Consider the following 18121-nt stretch of genomic DNA (forward strand, 5'->3'; position numbering starts at 1 on the left):
TAAATATGAAATGGCTTCTTTGTACAACAATACAAGATTATATTGTACAGTATAAAGAAATTGCAAAATAGTTCAACTGATACTTTTCTTAACTGGAATCAATGAGTTGATGAGCAGGCTTTAACCTTGCAAATGTTAGAAAAGGTTGTCTAAACGTGTACTCCAATCCATAACTGGCCATGGCTCCAGTCATGCTGCTGGCCTCTCCAGAGAGCCAGGTGTCTGTTCCCATCTGTGTCAAACCTCAGCTTCTCCTCAGTGTGCTCTCTCTGTAGCTCAGTAAACTAAACGAGGACATGCAGTCAGCCAGCACCTCCTAAAATCTACAAGTTACAAAACAGACATGTACACACAGAAATGTTGGTCTCATTTGAAGTGGTTATGCATTCCCATTGTACAAACAAATCCATATTGAACCTGGATTAAATAATTATGTGAAGTATCATGATTTATGTACCTGCATTACAGTACATAAAGCGTGAGCATATGAATTGAACTGACAGCACTTTAATGAATTAATTTAAATGTATTCATCCTATGTTTTCTATTTCTCTCATACTAAAATAATTGCTTCATATTTTCTCTGGCTGAACAAATCCAACAACAGTGACTGGTATACAATTATGTAAATGATCTGTTCCAGTCTAAGTAATAATAAACCAAAGCAAAAAAAAAGTCAAAAACAGACATGTACAGTAAAAACAGTCAATGGCAAATTGCTTGTTCTGTGACCCTGATGAGTGTGAAAGCACAGAGCGGGTTCATTGACACTAGTCCTCATCCTTTCAGTGTCCAGGCTTTGGAACAGAAAGACACATTCACATCTAAACATGAATGGGACTTATCAAGGGGATATGATACTGTTGTCAAGCAAATAAATGCTGTTCTGTTAAAACAGGCAGCTGCATCGCCCTCATATACCCCATGTCTACCATTTTAAACAAACATACACGCATTGGAATATACTGGCTAAAACATGTGATGACTTGTGTTGTCACTGTCCTTGACACACTTGCTGCGGTCCTCCACACACCCTTATGTTGTATCCCACCCTGTCTCCCTCCCTCTAGTAGTGGGTCAAGTTCTGCATGCATTCTCAACCAGGGTTTGGCTGGTACTTGTGTGCCAACTGTATTTGGATGGTCCCAGACAGAGATTCAGCTGTAACCAGTTACTGGAGTCGTGCTAATGCTCTGACCTCTCTTGCCACACACTCACACTGACCATGTTTCTCTGGTGTTGCTTCGTTTGCAGAGACTGTGGAGGCTCCGGCAAACGTAAATCAGGTAAGGATCTGAGATCTTTTTGCAGTCTCAGTAGAATCTGTGATGCAAGTATTCTATGCTCCATCCTTTTGAATTGTTTTTTTATTGCTTTCTTGAATGATATTGATTTTAAGGTCTCTTTTTATGTACAAGTTGTAACATTTTTCATTTGTTTTTTAAAATATTTACGCAAAACTACATGAACATTAAAGGGCATATGCACCGATTTTAAGCATTAAAGTCTGTTTAGGGGTCTTGAGGAGTCCTACTGCGTATGTGAAAAAAGTTGTTTAAGTCTTCTGTGGCTCCAGAGGGAGCTGCAGGAAGTGCAATTGCCTCAAGTGATGTCAAAGACGCTATTTTGAGAATTGACTAATGGTTAACTTTATTTTTCAAGCAAAATATTGCTTGAATATTGTATTCTCTGGTTTCAGCTTCTGAAATGAGAGGAAATGGCAATAAATTGAACAAGTTTTGGTTTTGGACTATTGATTGGGCACAACAAACTTGAAAATATCACCACGAGCTCAGAGACACTGCATTTTTTTTTTTTAACAGTTTAAAAGAAACTGAACAATTAATTGAGAAAATAATCAGGAGATTAATTGTTTTTTTTGTTTGTTTTTTTTTATACTGTCCGATATGTTATAGGAGTGCAATGCTAAATCAGTGGAGCACGTGTTCTTCAAACACACATCCTGACCCCGTCACTTCTGTATTATGATGAAAACGGCTAAGAAAATAGTGTTAGTTCGGAGAGACCACCTGTTTGTGCCTCTCTACTCTGTATTTGTTCTGCCAGGGTTGGCTGTTGGATTTACGTGTGTGTGTAACGAAGGCAGAAAGACTGAGTGACTCAGCTGAGCATGGGGGATACAAGCGTAGGAGGCAGCAGGAAAAGTATGAGAGGGGTTTAGTGAACAGCTGTGCAAGTGTTGTGTATTTGTGTGTTTGCGCGTGCACTTGCATGCCTTTTCAGAATACCCACATGCATTACTAAATTACATGTTAGTCCTGCAATCAGATGCAGAAGTTGCTGTGGCCATCCTTCCTGCAATCTGCCACAGTTATGTATGTCATAGCTGGGCAATGAAAGTCTCTGTAAATGACCTATAAGTTAATTTTCTGCGGGCGATCCACTCTGAGGAAAAGCTTTGCTGGAGTTGCCACCAAACGAAATAAGAACCCAACCTAATTTCATTATGTGTTCCATGGTATTGAGGCTTTACGTAACGGGGAATTCCAGTTACATAGCGAAATGGAAAAATTGTCTTATTTCAACTGTGTGTGTGTGTATGTGTGTGTCGAGTAGCCTACATTCAGTCTGTGCAAGATATTAGATTGGTTTCCATTTATATTCATATCTGCTGCCTGGAAAGTTCATCATATAGCGCCTGTCGTTTGCATGCACAGTTTCAGCTGTTTTATTCTGAAGGGTTTGGTTTTGATATTAAATATGTTATCACCTATGCAGATTTTAAGATATGTATTTATGCTTAGAATAAATCATTGCATAGGATCAAGTCTACCAATGAAAACAATAATAACACATTTTATGTCTGATGCTTATGATAATTTACTGTTCACAGTCAACATGGAGCACAGACAAGCCCTCCATACTTCATCTCTAAGCCATCACCAGAGTCCCCATGCAGGACATTAGTGGTAAATGCAGCTGAAAGATTGATCTTTCTCTTGTAAAGCCGGACAGCAGATAAAGCGCAGTGAGTCTGTGGTGAATTTGTGCTGTAGCTGCAGCTTATGGTTTCCATAATTACATGGTGCAGGTCTCCCATAAGAGTGTACTGAGTCCCTGCCCTAAACAGGAGAATGTAGCCCTTCACCACAAAACTGCTGGCAGTTAGAGGTTCAGCTAGGAACTCTGTTTACCTGGCAAGCATGAGAAATCTAAGGAACATCTTAGGCTTACACACTCACAGATGATCGCTCGCTGTTGGTGTCATTATCAGACCAGTGGAGATAAAAAAAACAAAACAACAACAACAAAAAAAAAAGTGATTGGAAAGGGAATTGTGTTATATACTTCGGGATTTCATCTCTCTTGTGTTTTCAGAAAGATTCTGGCCCTTATTTTATTCATTGTCATCCAACAGTGACTTCCACTTCAACAGCCCCACAGTATGAGGTTAAAGCAGTCTACACTTTTGACTCAGCATCATAGCCAGGCCGCTATCTACATTAGGTTCAAAGGAAGACATATAATGGAATTGTCAGGGCTGACTGCTGATAGCGGGGTCGACAGCATAAATCACTGTCAGATGACTGGGACTGATGAAAACACATGCTGTCATAACCAAACCTTGGAGGAAACATCTTTTGACAAGCTACTACGGTGATGAATTACATAATACTACTTCATCTATACACGGAAAAAGAAACACGAGCGGAACTGAGTATTCAAATGAACTCTGATTTCAAGATGAACTTGCTGCTTGCTTCTTATGATGTTGAGGTTCAGGGGATTCAGAGCATTACCGAAGCATTAGTTAAAATCTGTATTAAAAAAGAAAGTGAGATGGGCTTACAACAGAAATTGAGTGGGAGAGGAAAAGAAATGGAGCGCTCACGGGTGTATTGCATGTGAAAAGCAGCTGGAGAGGAGAGAAGGTTTACGTGGCAAGTGGAAACCATTTCAGTGTTGCGCACGGACTGAGGGAGTGTGTTTATGTGTGCAGACTTGCTGTCTTTATTTGAGCTGTGGGTCTCTGGGGGCGTGTATAGGCTGTGTAAGTGTGCATGAGGTTGCGTCTATGTGGGTGTTTACATGCCATGTGTGGGTATGCATGTGTGCGCGCATGCTTGTTGTGGGGGGAAAGGGTTAATTTGTTCACGAGTTAGATGGTGGGTGGGTCAAGAGGTCTGCGTGTTTGTTTGTGTTTGCAGATGGATAAGATTTTCAACTGGCCTAGGAAATAATTAAGGCAAATGAACACTTCCAAATTACTTTAACAACTATTCACTTTGTCTCAATGAACAGCGCCCCCTCACAGTAGCAGAATGATTCATTTTGTGGGTTAAACAAGGTTTAAATCAAATGTTGCTTTTGGAAAGGTTAACATCACTTAACTCTGGAAGGATCGAAGCTCCACCCCGTCCAGCATGGAGCAGGTCCAATACAGGCCGCTCTGTTTCTGATAAGTGACCATTTATCACAGTGGACTCCCACCCTGGAGAAAGCACTTTGCATTTTGCTCTATATGCAAGCCAGAAAATGTTCTGTAATGAATTTATTTGTAATTTTGGATATGGTGTCAAATGGTTTGCTTCCTTCGCGTACTAGTGGTGAAGAATCAAAGGCGTCAGGGTTTCTCCTGGAAAACCTGATGGAGGGGAGGTTTGGTGGAAATCCTGCTTACTTAATTAGCAGTTTGCTTCCTATTACAGGCTTTTTGGAAAACCTGTGTACCAGCAACATCCAGTGCAGTGGTAACTACTGAAGTTAAAGGTACCCTGTAGATGTTTTTTTTTTTTTACCCGTAGTACTGCTATGGAGCGATGTTTTTACAAGTGTGTCCCAGCACGCAGGGTACATGATATACACAGTTTGTGGCAGTAACCTTTCAAGTAATGTAGCAACAAAAGTTAAGAAAAAAGAATACGGCTCACAAGCAAACATGGATGTATACAGTGTAGGTTTAAATATTTCTAAACCTATTTGAAAATGTTTTATCTTTCTGATACTTTTTATTTTAACTACTATGATTACACTTTTTTCTGGACCTAAGATACTGAGAATCAACAGATCAAGTGATGATAATGAATATAGTCAACAGTTTTTAACAGCCTTGTGAAGGGTGTCTGTAAGATGATTTTGGGGGAAGTTTCTGTACTATTTGTTTGTGGTCTGCCCCTTCTCCCTCAGGGCCACATACTGATTCAGTGACATGAGTACATCTGCACTACATTGAACAGCAGTCCGGTGTCCTTTTCTAATCCAACTGCACATCTGCTGCTGATGAGCCAAACAAAGGCATCGCACTTTGCCAAATTTTTACTCCCCTCAACCCAAATCTGCTCTCATAAAGTTACCTCAGGGTTCAAAATATGGCACTAAGACCTAAAGTCCACTGCCAACTATGCTATCAACCAAAATGCTTGATCCTGAAAAATCTCTCACAAAGAAAAATTCCTTGGTATAAATGGGTAGACTAGACTCCCCGGTTTCCTCCTCTTGGTGATGAGTTATTGCAACGTTCCTAAATGTCATCATCTTTGGACGGAGCTGATGATGGGTGAGTGGGGGTGGAGGCAGGGGTTGGATGGTGTGGGGACGTCATGGTGTGCAAGGGTGGGAGCAGGAAGCACATGTGTAAATCTGAGTGAGGAGAGATATAAACACAGAGTGGCTAAAAAGGCTATCTGATTGAAGCCAAGAAAAAAATACTTTTCCTCTCAAAGCTCATAAATTCGTATGTATAATACACATGTAAACACATGCAAGCTTCCCAACTGTCTCAGAGATACCCCCTCAGCCCTATCAGATGAAGTCAAGTACCCCTTCATCCACACCACATCATGTCCAAAATGTCTATTAACGTTATTATATATTATTATTTAAAGTGATTAATGATATAAAGTGAATATTTTTACAGTGTTTGTAGCATATAGTTGATCTGTCAGTGTAAAAGTTGTTTTTTCATTTGTACAACTACCACTTGGAGTGGCATTTATCCAGTACTTTTACAATTTCAACCATTAATGTATTGCTTTCTAGCTATTTCAACTCTTTGTCCGTAACATTAAGCTAACGATTTCAACCATTTAGCCATTAACTGTTTCAATTTCTGTGCTCAATTGCTAATAGTTTTCATACACTTTATTTCCCTGTATGTGGATACTGTATATTGTATGTTCTTTTAATGAAATCTGTTTTTCAAAATAGTAAAGCTGCTCACAATCTTTCCACGTAGAAGGTGCAGAAGTACCTCTGTCTGGAAATCACTGCTCCAACAGTTTTACTGTATACAAATCAAGTTTATTTATATAGCTCAATTTATACTCTCTTTGCAAAGGGTTCATTTGAAATTAGACCTATCCTGTCCAAGGGTGTTTCCCCTCATTTTTCTCACACATGTTCTCCTTGTTCTGGCTCTGTCTTCCTGCTGTTGCAAAACATTTCATTTCCTGAATGAGGCTGAAATATTAGCTTTTGTTTTTCAGGTCTATTGACTTTACTGACAAAGTCTTTACTCACTCACCTCAGGTCTCAGATTTACTTTTCACTCACAGTAGTCATTAATTGTGTGTTTTAGAAACCTCCGTTTACTTCATTTGACATAGATAATGGTTTTATGAGATCACGTGTTTTATGTCCATCTGTCTGGAAATTAAAATATTGATGAGTGTGTTTTGTTTTGTTTTTTGAGACAATGTCAAGGATAGCGTATTCATTGGAAATTGGGTTCCCGACAGGTCATTATATTATTTCAAGGCCGGATTCAGTATTAAATCAGCACAGGCACAGAATATATCTGTAGGTTTGCTGTTTGTTGTGGTTTGAGTAGAGGGAAAATGACTCATGAAAAAGTAAAGAGCTGAATGAAATTTCATTCAGTAAAGGTACTGCATACTAATCTGTGAATCCAGACAAGCCAAGACTGTAGTGTGTGAACTTGATTTACACAAGTTTTATCACTGGTAAAAATTGTGTAATAGTTACAGCAGACCCTGTTTGAGTTAGTGAACTTATGTCCTTGCTGAGCCTACATTAGTAGTGATCAGCGTTAATTGATCTGAGTTAAAAACAAACCACTCTACCACACACATCCCAGAATAGTGTCTAAAGTAATATCACTGTTTGCTGTGACTAAAGTAATTGCTGTCATATTATACTTTAAAGAACACGGCGGCAATACCCAGAATTTAAATATGTTCTTTCCAGTGTTTCTGCACCCAACTTTGTGGTTTGACAAAACATCTTGCACAAATAATGTGAAGCTCCATAAACCACAGCCCAACCACAGTAATCCAGTGTCAGACTCTTTGGCAGTTTTAAGCATTTGAGATGCTAATGGTGCTGAGTTCATCTTCATAAGTTATGAGCGCCTTTCAAATTTAGTTTCCAAATTGAATGCAAAATATTATCTCAATGGAGAAATGTTAATCTTTAGTCTGAAGGGCTGTCGCTAGGTCAGCTCTTTGGAGAAATGGCTTCTTAATCCAAGCTGTCTCAATCATTCCTTATCTAAGCCTCTCAAAACTTCGATCTATTGGACTGAATTGCTCTTATTTTCCATCCTCAAGAAAAGTTCCTCTTTGCAGAAACAAATCTTCTTTGAATCTTCTTTGAATGAGTTTGCTTTGCTTTTCTTCTTCTTCTCGTGACATTATTTTCTTAGAAGTATTTGTTAATTGTGTGAGTCAAGTAACTACAGTCACTGATGGCAGTTGGTAAACGCAGCATATGAAGCAATGTGACCATAAATAGCGATTGTGATCTTTTACTGGTATTCAAACACACTATAAAAGTACATTGTGTATCTGTGGTAGCAGCATTATTAGTGTAAACGGATATAATCTTAAGTGTGCAGACGATAGCTCCCCTTTTGGTAGGGGCTTTGAACTCAGTGGTCAGCAGAGTTTCTTGTTAATGTGTGAACTGAATGTCAGCTGGGATTGTGTCTGAATTCCAGCTGCCGCTTGTTAGATCTGCTCTAGTTCAGTTAGTTATGCTTGTTTTAAGGATTCTTCACGATTAAAGCTTCAGCCTTGCTCAGTTAATGTAGCCTTACTAATGGGGGGAGGGAAATGTTGTGGATGTTAGTAATATATATCGGGCACTATATGCTATGCTCTTTATATATGTTCACAAATTAAATCATGTGTTTCCGTCTTAATAAGGCATTCCGGTAGTTAGTTAGAGTTAAGAAACTCTGGATAAGTAATGGATTTGACCAAGTTATGAAAGTTGGCATAAACTGTGAAAGAACTAAATCACTGCTGGTGTTTATATGGTTAACTCAGTGAAGTACAGAAAGGAGGATTTCCATTGGCTGGGTGGCACGCTGTAGTCAAAGCTCTAGTGTTTCATGGCGACAGAGGGCCATCCCTCTGAGCACAGCTCCAGCCCCTTCATCTGGTTCTATTTAAGGCCTCTAGTGCCGACTCTTATGATTGGTGTACACAACCCCCTACTCTTTCTCCAGCTCCAACCCCAACTGAGGAGAAGGAGGCTTTTTAGCAGATGGTTTATTTTCCAAGGGAAACCATTTCTTTCTCCCACTCTACTGTGTTGTCCTCAGCTGGCTTTAGCTCACATTTCTATCACTACTATAGCTCCTTCTGCTTTCTCATTGCTGCTCCTCTTTCTACTGTGTTAATGTGCCTACCTGCAGCTACTGACCCGGTCCCAGCTTGGTTGGACTATAGGGATGAGGCCCCTTCAGTAACACAGAATGGATTTTCTGCACATGACTGCTTGATCCTTCACTTTTTGGAGGGAGATTCTGTTCCTAGACTTTCAGTATCTCCATTGCCCTTGTTGTTGGGCTGGAGGGGGATGCAGCTCTATGGCTAGACTCTCAGGAAGATGCACTGAGCCCTGTGAATATTGTGATTGGCTGAGCTCTACAGACAAAGTGGCCTATGGCACAACGAGTGCCCAGCAGTCGTTCTCGTGGACCTATGGCTGGCAGCTGGCTGACAGCATGTTTTTTCCCATCAACTCCAGGTCTGGATGCTTCGGATCCCATGCTCCTGGAACAGTACGTGGTGGTGGCCAGTTATGAGAAACAAGAGCCTGCAGAAATCAGCCTTCAAGCGGGCGAGGTGGTCGACGTCATTGAAAAGAGCGAGAGTGGTGAGTTACCGAAAACAAATCCACAACAAACACATGCTGAACAGTGTACATTGTTGTGTGTATGTCAGACACAAACAGACTGTCATGATTCAGCCCATGGTTCCTCAAACATGCTGCCCTTTTCCCTCACTCAACCCTTTGTCCACAGCTCGCTAGCTGTTAGTTAGCCCCATCTGGAGGCTCACTTTGGCCTGCAGTCATCCCTGTTTTTTCCCACTGTTGGTTTAGGCTGGGGACCAGAATGTTGCCTCTAGCAAGAGGAATGCCTTCCAGACTCGTATTAATTATCCCACCTCACTTTAATGGAAAGCCAGAAAGACATGCCGGATTTACAAATGCCAGCTGCAGAGAGACCTTAGTCAGCCGTTTAACCTCTGGAAAGAGTTAGCAAACAAGATCCAAGATCACGTTTTAGGGTATGTGTGATTCAGTTTGACAAGAGTATTTGATGTCTAATGAGTCAGTAGCCGTATTTTTCTTTTTCTAGGAATGTGCTAAAATTTGTCTAGGAACTTGCATGTATTGTGGGTGGAGAAACACACAAAAAGACCCTCAGCAAATGCACATGAATTATCTTAAATGCAGTACAATACAGTAATACAGTAAAATGAAAACTGGTTAGATAGTTTTTTAGATTTTATGACACATGACAAGGAAACCAGAAAAGCTACCGTGAGTATCAGATCGCGAGTCTTGGTTAAATATACTAAAACTGTTAACTATCACTGACACCCAAGTCTAAACACCTGTCTGAATCACTTTTGTTTTGAAGGGAATTTGCCATATGAAGCAAAAGAGAGGTACTGTAAAGGCCCACTAACAGGGTCTGAAGTTGAGCTTTAATGGTGTGCTGAGACAGTAAAACAGTAATGGGACTCATGTGTTCTTCAGTGGGAGGATGGGGAAAGAGAGGTGGAGGAGGAAGCGGTGACCAGTAAGGCAGCTGGACTTGGGTTTCATGATGGGTGTGAGTGAAACGCCATGCCACACTAGCCTTAAGGAAGAGGGTCCCTAGAGTTGGACCGCTTTGAAGTGTCACGTGTTCTGCCTTCGGGTTCATGTATTTGTTTTCACTCCCTGCTCCAGAAGGATTTCAACCCAATGGGGGGCCACAGTGAGGCGGATATTCCAACACCTTGAAGTCCTTTTATCGGGGGGCCTTATATGAGAGCTTTCCTCCATGAACTTGAACCGCATGGTCCTGTGCTTTTAAGTAGAGGCCCCCTCACTTTTGCATTTCAGTTGACCACTGTGCAAAGTTATAGTGGTTGGTCTGTGCATTGATGATCCATGCAGAATGGGAAACTCATGCACTTCAATGGTCCCATTGCAGATTTATGATTTCCAGGCTTCCAAGTTGTCATTATAGCTTAGTTTCCATGTTACTATTGCTTTGTTTCATCCTCTTCTCTGATGCAGGCTAAGTTTTGTTGCCACTCTCAGTTCGGCTCATTCATTAATTTCTGGTGTGGTTAGATTAGTCATGAGTTTCTAGAATGAAAAACAGTAGACTTCAGGCTTCTTAAATAACATCTTAAGGCTATTTGACAGTTTTATTATACACTGACGGACACTTTCACAGAGATCTGAAGTAAATACAGCCCCCCCATCCATCTTGCTATGGAGACCGTTTCCAGCAGCACAGCTAGCATTTAACTGAAATCTCAACACCTCCTGCAATGGAAGTCGGCTAAATCTGCTCCATTTGGCTGGGTGACATCACTCCATATGCCTTTTGCCAATACTAACAAGACCAGGTGTGTGCTAAGAAGATTTCAGAGCTCATTTCATTTAGCATCCATTCCCTTGCCGTGTAAGTACAAACCCTTTAATGGTTTCTGACAGATTGATCTGTGTATTACAGAGTTATGTATGCCGAGTTAGAGGTACTAAAAGGTGTCTGTTGCATTTGTAATGATAAAAGGGTTGTATGGATTTTTTATTGAGCCTCCAGCCATAGTCTCACATTTTCTTTAAAGCCATGTACATTTAAACCAGCATGGATGTCCCTGAAGAGTCTTTGGATGCCTGAGGACTGAGTGGAAAACATCTGTATGCTGTCATATTACCATCTAATTTAGTATCAGCATTTTGTGTCTGAGTGAGATTTTTTTGTAACAGTGTAACAGAGAAAGATCTTGAAATGGAAAACTATAACTCTGTGTTATTCTTGCCATTCACCCTAGTCCTTCAAACATAAGTCCTGCTGTTAAAGCTACTGTACCATAGACTGTGGCTGTGACTGCTGCCAGTGCAGTTATCGACTTTTCCTTACCTTAGATTAGATAACATTTGCCTTAGACAGGGCAGTGAATCTAGGTCAGACCTATAAGCAAGCTCTGCTTTCTCCACTTTTCCAGCCTGCTGTCCCGAGCCAAGGCAGTATTTTCCATTGCACTTGCTTGACGATACAGTTTGTGCCGTGGCCTTTGTTTCAGTTGGTACAGTAGTTAATATTGATTTGTGGTTTGTTGGTTTTGAAGTAGGTGTAGTATGCGGTAAATCAACAAGGTAGACCACTGACTGCTTGGTCTTTCTGTAATAATGTTCTTAAAAGACAGGAGTTACATTTTCCCATAAAAATAAACACAAGGTATAATCTAAAGGCACAATATGAACATGTTATAGAAGTTACAAGTTAGCATTCCCCAAAAATGTTTAAAATTTGGTTTTATAAGTATTAATTCTGTCTTCACTCCTTCTGCAGCAATTTTAATTGTCTATTTTATGAGTTTGCTGATGGGCTGGCTCAGGAGGAAATAGTAATGCAGGGAGAAACTCAGGGGGGAGAAAATGGAAAAAGACATTTCCTGCCAAAGTTAGTGGTTCAGAGAGGTTGGTTCATTATAATGGCTTAATGGATCCTCCAGGATGCCTCCTCAGTTTACACTATATTGGAGAGATGTTAACCAAAGCTAAGCTAGCAGCCTTGTTGGTCAGTTCAGATGGTCTGTATTCAGTGGTTTAAACTTTGCCCTTTAAGGGAATAGTATGTACTGTAGGAAGGGAAAAAATTATTTGCACATGTGGAAATACTGTACTTATTGTAGCGGGTTTGCCTATACCTCAAGGGCAGCTTAAGGCACAGTGTGCCCAGTGCTGTGTAGAAAATCGCTCTCTGTGGACCAGTCAGGGTTTAACTTTTCTCCATTCCAGCTGCATCAGCTGTTATGAATTACAATTTGCCAAATGAACTCCAGGAATGCCTGTCTGTTTTGGAGAGGCTAGCTCACATCCGTCCGTCCCTCCAGCTCCCCAAAGACCCCTTGGCACCACCCATGTACAGTATTTTATCTCTGCTGCTCCACCCAGTTTACTTAAGCAGGGTGGAGTGAGTGAAATTTCAGGAAGAGCTTTAAGGGTCATTTACTAAGACGGTCATCTTAGCCCTTTTTGTTCTCATGCAGACTAATGATTTTAAGATTAACACATCTGAGCCACAGAGAAACTGGACGGTAACAGGGGTATGCTGCAGGTGGTGTTCAACTGCCTGTAGACTGCTGGTGTCAAATCCTGGCAGTTTAAGCATGTGTGGCCCTCGGCATAATGGATGTGCAGGATGTCTTCTTTACCTTAACATGAAAAAAAAATGTACCAATGGAGTAACGTCTATGCTCTGTCTGACAGTAGCAGGCTGCTTGATGTTCAGAGAGACAGATTCTTCCAGGAACTGAATTTGCTACTAGAGCACAGACTTTCAGAATCAGTTTTATTGCCAGGTATGTGTACACATACGAGGAATTTGACTCAGGATTGTACATTGCTCACGATGTGCTTACTTATACAATAATAAAATAATAATATAATAAAAAATAAAATCAGACACAAACTACAGAATAGACAACACTAATATACACACTATGAACAAAACAATATAGACATATCGACAAATAGTGCAGTAATCAGTGTGCTGTAACTTTCTAGACTTGGACAATCTGAGTTAGTTGTAATTCTTGGCAATGTGGGTCTTTCGGTTGGTCCAGCCACTTTGGTCCAGACTGAAATATCTCAACAACCATTGGATGGATCGCCATTTCACATTTGGTACAAACATTCATGGTGCCCAGAGGATATATCCTGATGACTTTGGTGATCCCAGTCTTTACATCTAGTGCCAAGGAAGCTTTTATTGGAACTTCTGAACAGGTATTGAACAGGTTGCCATGTAATTTTGGACAGACATTCATGTTAACAATCAAATTAAATCAATTTTGCTGATCCCTTTACTGTCCATCTAGCACACCATTAGCTCATATTGTAGAGGTAATAAACTGTGTATTTCCTTGAAGCCCTCAGTCGACTGTATTTGTTGTTTCACCTGGGACGCAATCCTAGGTCTTCATAATCACCCTGCGCAGATAACAACTTATTAAAATGACTGTTGACTTTCCCGAAAATGGCACGAAAAAGCACAAAAAGCATCATGCATACCTGCCACATGAGGATTAAAGGAAAGGTATTTGTTGAGTTTCTAGTGCTGCGAGGATCTGCAGCACTAGCCTTCAGTTTCCCAATTTGCTATGTGCAGTTTCAGCAAGAACATGTTTCCTTGTATAAAAGAGGAAAAACCCTATAATTCATGTCAGAGAACCACCAAAGACATGATGCAGAAAACTTGCCAAGTGTTAAATGTCTTTTTTTTAAAAGCTGAAGTTGCAGCAGCAGATGGAAGACACATTATCCACTCAAAGTAATCCCCATCCTCCACATTCTTTCAACTGACCATAGGAAGTACTAACGACCGTCTCAAGAAATGAACCTTTTCCTTTATTTTTAGATATGGAAACTCAAATGGGAGGTTTGTAACTGGCATTTCAACATGGGCTTCATCTTGTCGCAGAGCGATACAGGCAGATGAGATGAAGAACAGGAGCAATAACAGTTTTTAAGAGCACAAATGGTGGTAACAATAGTCTACAGAAACCACTCTGTGGAGCCAAAGAGGTGCCCCTCTCTCTTACTCAAGAATTGACCATTGAGTTAAACCAGCATTTTAAAGGGGTGGGCTTTCAGATACTCAAGGACTGCTGTGTCTCCAAATCAGTGGAGCCTAGAAAGCACCCAAGCTCTAGGCTCCAGCTTCGTTCAGACCATGAGGGGATCCTTTCAGAGAGAGAGAAGGTTGTGCCTTAGGTCAACATTAGCTCCCCCAGTGTTTTATGGTTTTATGAACTGGAAGTGTGTGTATTGGGCTGGATACCTTCCCCCTTGTGCTTTGATACCAAATCCACTGTTAATGAATACAGAAGCTGGAAATGAATGGGGTTTTCTCCTGCTCTGCTCAACAGTGGTGTCAGATATCTGCAGGACTGCTGAGCCACTGCATTCCTCATCATTTCAGGTCATGGAGGAAAAAAAAGCCTCCTTGTGCTGCTGGATCTGTGGTTCTTATATTCATGCTAGATGTGTAGAAGTATTTTGTTGAGTATTGAGTATTACAGAGTTAGTCCAAAGCACAAAACAATGTTTATTTTGAATTTCAGTACAGGTTAAAGTCTATTTGTTAAGGACAAGGAGCATGAAGGAGTACAGCAAATGTCACACTGTGTTGCATATGTCATTCCTTAGGTATCAGACTTGATTTATTGAATTCTTAGATTGCAGTTTTGTTTTATAGGTTATCCAGTCACCTCAGGAAAAATCCCACATGGCATAAATCTAGTTTCTTGTTGCAGCTGAGAATCTGTTGTTGATTACAGTAAAAATGTAGCACCGGTCTTAAAGCTGATAGAGTTTCCAGATGGCAGATACTGTACGAGAGACAAATAGAGCTCAGACTGCAAATTGCTGAAAAACGTTTAACTTACATAACCGATATGGATTTTGTTCATTATACAATTAAACAAAACAATGTATTTATTTAAATCAACAAAGGCAGAGAGTTAGACAAGAAGGTTGATACCACTTTCATGTAGGTCGGTTCAATGCGAAGCTACAGCCAGCAACGGTTAGCTTAGCTTAGCAGAAAGACTGGAAACGAGGAAAACACTATCCTGGCTCTGTCTCACTAATTTACATTTTGTCTTTAATTAGTGTATTCCGTACCAAAACAAGTGTAAAAATTACAATTATATATTTTATGAGGGGTTATGTTGCAGACTAATTCTTGGCTGGGACCAGTTGACAGGCAACCAGCAGAGACTCCAAGAAGTTACGAGATTTAACATAAGCTTTAGAAGTGCTGGGAGGCGGATTTGGGTATTGTTTGTTCTAGGCTAAGCTGAAAGATATTAGAATTATATCGACTTCTCGCGTAACTCTCTGCCAGAATGTGAGTAAGTGTATTTCCCAACATGTCTTGCTTTAAATCTGCGTCTGTATGTTTCATGCTGTCTAAATTAGGCTGACATCATCATTTTCATTTTTTATTACAGAAATAATTGGAATCAAGCAGGCATTTAACTTGATACGACCAGAGTTTTGCACCTCACAGCAGGCTACCCGAGGCATAAACTTAGTTACAACTTGACCTCAGCTGCGCTTGAAACATCTTGTTTTTCCCAATGTCATTGTAGTGTAATACAAAAGTGTTGTCAAGACATTCTGTTGGGTTTCTTCCTTTCTGAGACTGACATTTGAGGTTGATGTCTGTGGTCATGATTCTATGGTGTGATGGTGTTATATGACATCTCCACCAGAGGGTTATGGGTTTAGCTATTGTCTTATGCAACCACTGACCCCTAAACGGTGGGGGTTCCAAAACTAAACTCTGCTCAAACGTTTTAAAAGCTTTTAGATTTACTCAGGATGTTGACTAAGTAGCTATAATCATAATACTGAATAATGTTTAGCAAAGTGTATTGCCAGTCAGCATTTGGCTGTCTTTTTTTCTTTTGTGGTTAAAACTCTGCAGCAGCTTTCCAAGATTTTGAACTTTTCCGTGGCTGGTGAGGCAGGAAGACACTGAGAAATGCATGTTGTAATGTAGACTCAAGATAGACGTAGATAGACGATGTAGACTCAAAAACAACGAGAAGCGATTAAAAAAGCAGATATCAATACAGGTGTAGGTTTATAATGTACTGTATGTCTCTACTCTCTCCGCTGTGGGATCCAAGACAGGTCAAAATAAGACAAATGCATGGATACATGTCTACACATAGACACACGCGTATGCACACACATATTTCCAGACATAAGGTATGCTTCCTTCACCTTTGTTTCTCCGACATCTGTGCAGATAATCCCTGCCGTCTGGAAACGAGGAAGAGAACACGTTCTTCTCTTAATCTTATTTCCATTATCTGCCATTTCGGCTTAAAGCAGCCGAATCCACAACTCCATTTGAAATCTGAAGCCCTAAACGTGACCTATAGATTGAATGACTTCATGTCTTCCACATGGTTTCTGAAAGTTTGATTTTTGTCATTTTGTGTTGCCTGTAAATACGCATCGACTATGGAGCTGCTTTTGTGCAAGATTTAATTGCAGTCACTCTGAATAAATACATGCGATGAAAGACATGAAGCAGTGTTTTCCTCTACATTTCATATAATTGCAACCTGTCTGATATAAACCTGCAGTGGCATGGAAATCAGCACGTATGTAATGCGTGTGCATTTTTTTTAAGTACTTTTATTGCTTCTTTTGAGGTTCAGTGAACTCAGCCTAAGCACCTGCCATATGGGAGAATGGTTGGAAAAATACAGGCATGGCAGCGTTAGCCATCAATAACAGCATATATTTACTCAGGCCTTTTAAAGTGACTGTGTGTCTTTGCTGTGTATGTATATTCAGACTTAATAGCCGAGTGTTCAATTAAAGTACATTCCCACACCTTATTCTTATATTTGCTTACATTTCTGTAAGTATCAGTTTGCTGAAGTGAGAATGACATTTCCCCCCAGTGTGTCAGTCTAAAAATATGCAAATTTAAGGATTTTTCTTTATTGAGGTGATGCAGGTCTTTTTACTTCTGCCAAGCTGACCTTCCTTTATAATGTTCAATTTACTTTAATGTAACATTAATAGAGCTGTTGTTGACCTTTGGTGGTCACTAAACACAACACATCAGATTTTATTTAAACGTTTTCAGGGAATCCATAAAGTATTGCAAACTTTTTGATATAATCAACTCATTTAAAATTAGGATGACAGTATAATTAATGTTAAACAATAATTGAATGTTCTCACAATATTTTAACTCAACTGTGGACAAAAAAAGGATGTATTTTGAGACCTTCTCAAAATGGATGGTTCTGAATGGAGGCAACATTTTGTTTTGTTTTTTGTAGCTTGCTGCTCTGTTTGATTTATTGGCATGAGGTTTTGTTCAAGCTCAGCACAGCTTTGGTGTAAAGACTGAGCACATTACACGGCTTGTTACGTACCTGAGCCCTGGCCAGCATGTTGTTATGGAGCCAAACACTAACAACATCTTGCTATCTGGACCCTCCCTAACACTGTGCAAACGAGCCCCGCTGTACAGCCGATTATGTACTTTGTCGTGTGGCTTAGCAAGTTCATCAATTAAATAAATCATCCTTCACATGAAAAACAGTATCTGCATGTGCAAGTTACAAAAAGGCCTAGAAAGATTTTCCTTCCCTGAGAGTCCTGCATCTAATCTGTCAGCTGGATATCTCTAGTGCTCCTTGATTCTAGTTGAATTTGGTGGACAGAAAAAGAAGGGCCATGATGGGACTTAGTAGGACCATTTGTTTATTCTGAAATGCACCTGCGTCCTGGGTGCACTGAATTTCTGTGAGATTGTTTTGTCATGTGGAAAAATAAGGATGACTCCATTCTCTTTCAGAAATGCGTTTCAATCTTTTTGCTGTTATTTCCATATTAGCATCCTATAAGTTTACCCAATCCTTTAACATATACAGTAATTACATCCTCTGTCTGTTCTTGTCTCTCATACTATATTCTGCTTTTTTCTATTTTTACGTGCAACTAAACTACCTATTAATACACAATTTCTTTAGAAAAATGTACACTGGATGTTTGGACCAGCTGTGAAGGTGTGATGGAACACTTCCGTCCGCTTTATGGGTTGTCCGGATAGCTGTCAGCCATATTGTATTCCTGTTAC

General features: G+C 40.1%; 1 protein-coding gene across 2 annotated transcripts in view; it reads left to right on the forward strand.

Moving 5' to 3' along the window:
- Positions 1-18121, forward strand: part of LOC119917038 (SH3 and PX domain-containing protein 2A-like) — a 53476-nt gene that overhangs the window by 24160 nt on the left and 11195 nt on the right. For both annotated transcript variants that reach the window (XM_038737105.1, XM_038737106.1), the window contains exons 6-7: positions 1255-1286; positions 8956-9084. In XM_038737105.1, the coding sequence (XP_038593033.1) occupies positions 1255-1286; positions 8956-9084 (161 nt within the window). The remainder of the gene's footprint in view (positions 1-1254; positions 1287-8955; positions 9085-18121) is intronic.

The sequence above is a fragment of the Micropterus salmoides genome, unplaced genomic scaffold (genome assembly GCF_014851395.1).
Source record: "Micropterus salmoides isolate LMB-PRFRI ecotype aquatic unplaced genomic scaffold, ASM1485139v1 Ms_hic_scaffold_22, whole genome shotgun sequence".
NCBI lineage: Eukaryota > Metazoa > Chordata > Actinopteri > Centrarchiformes > Centrarchidae > Micropterus > Micropterus salmoides.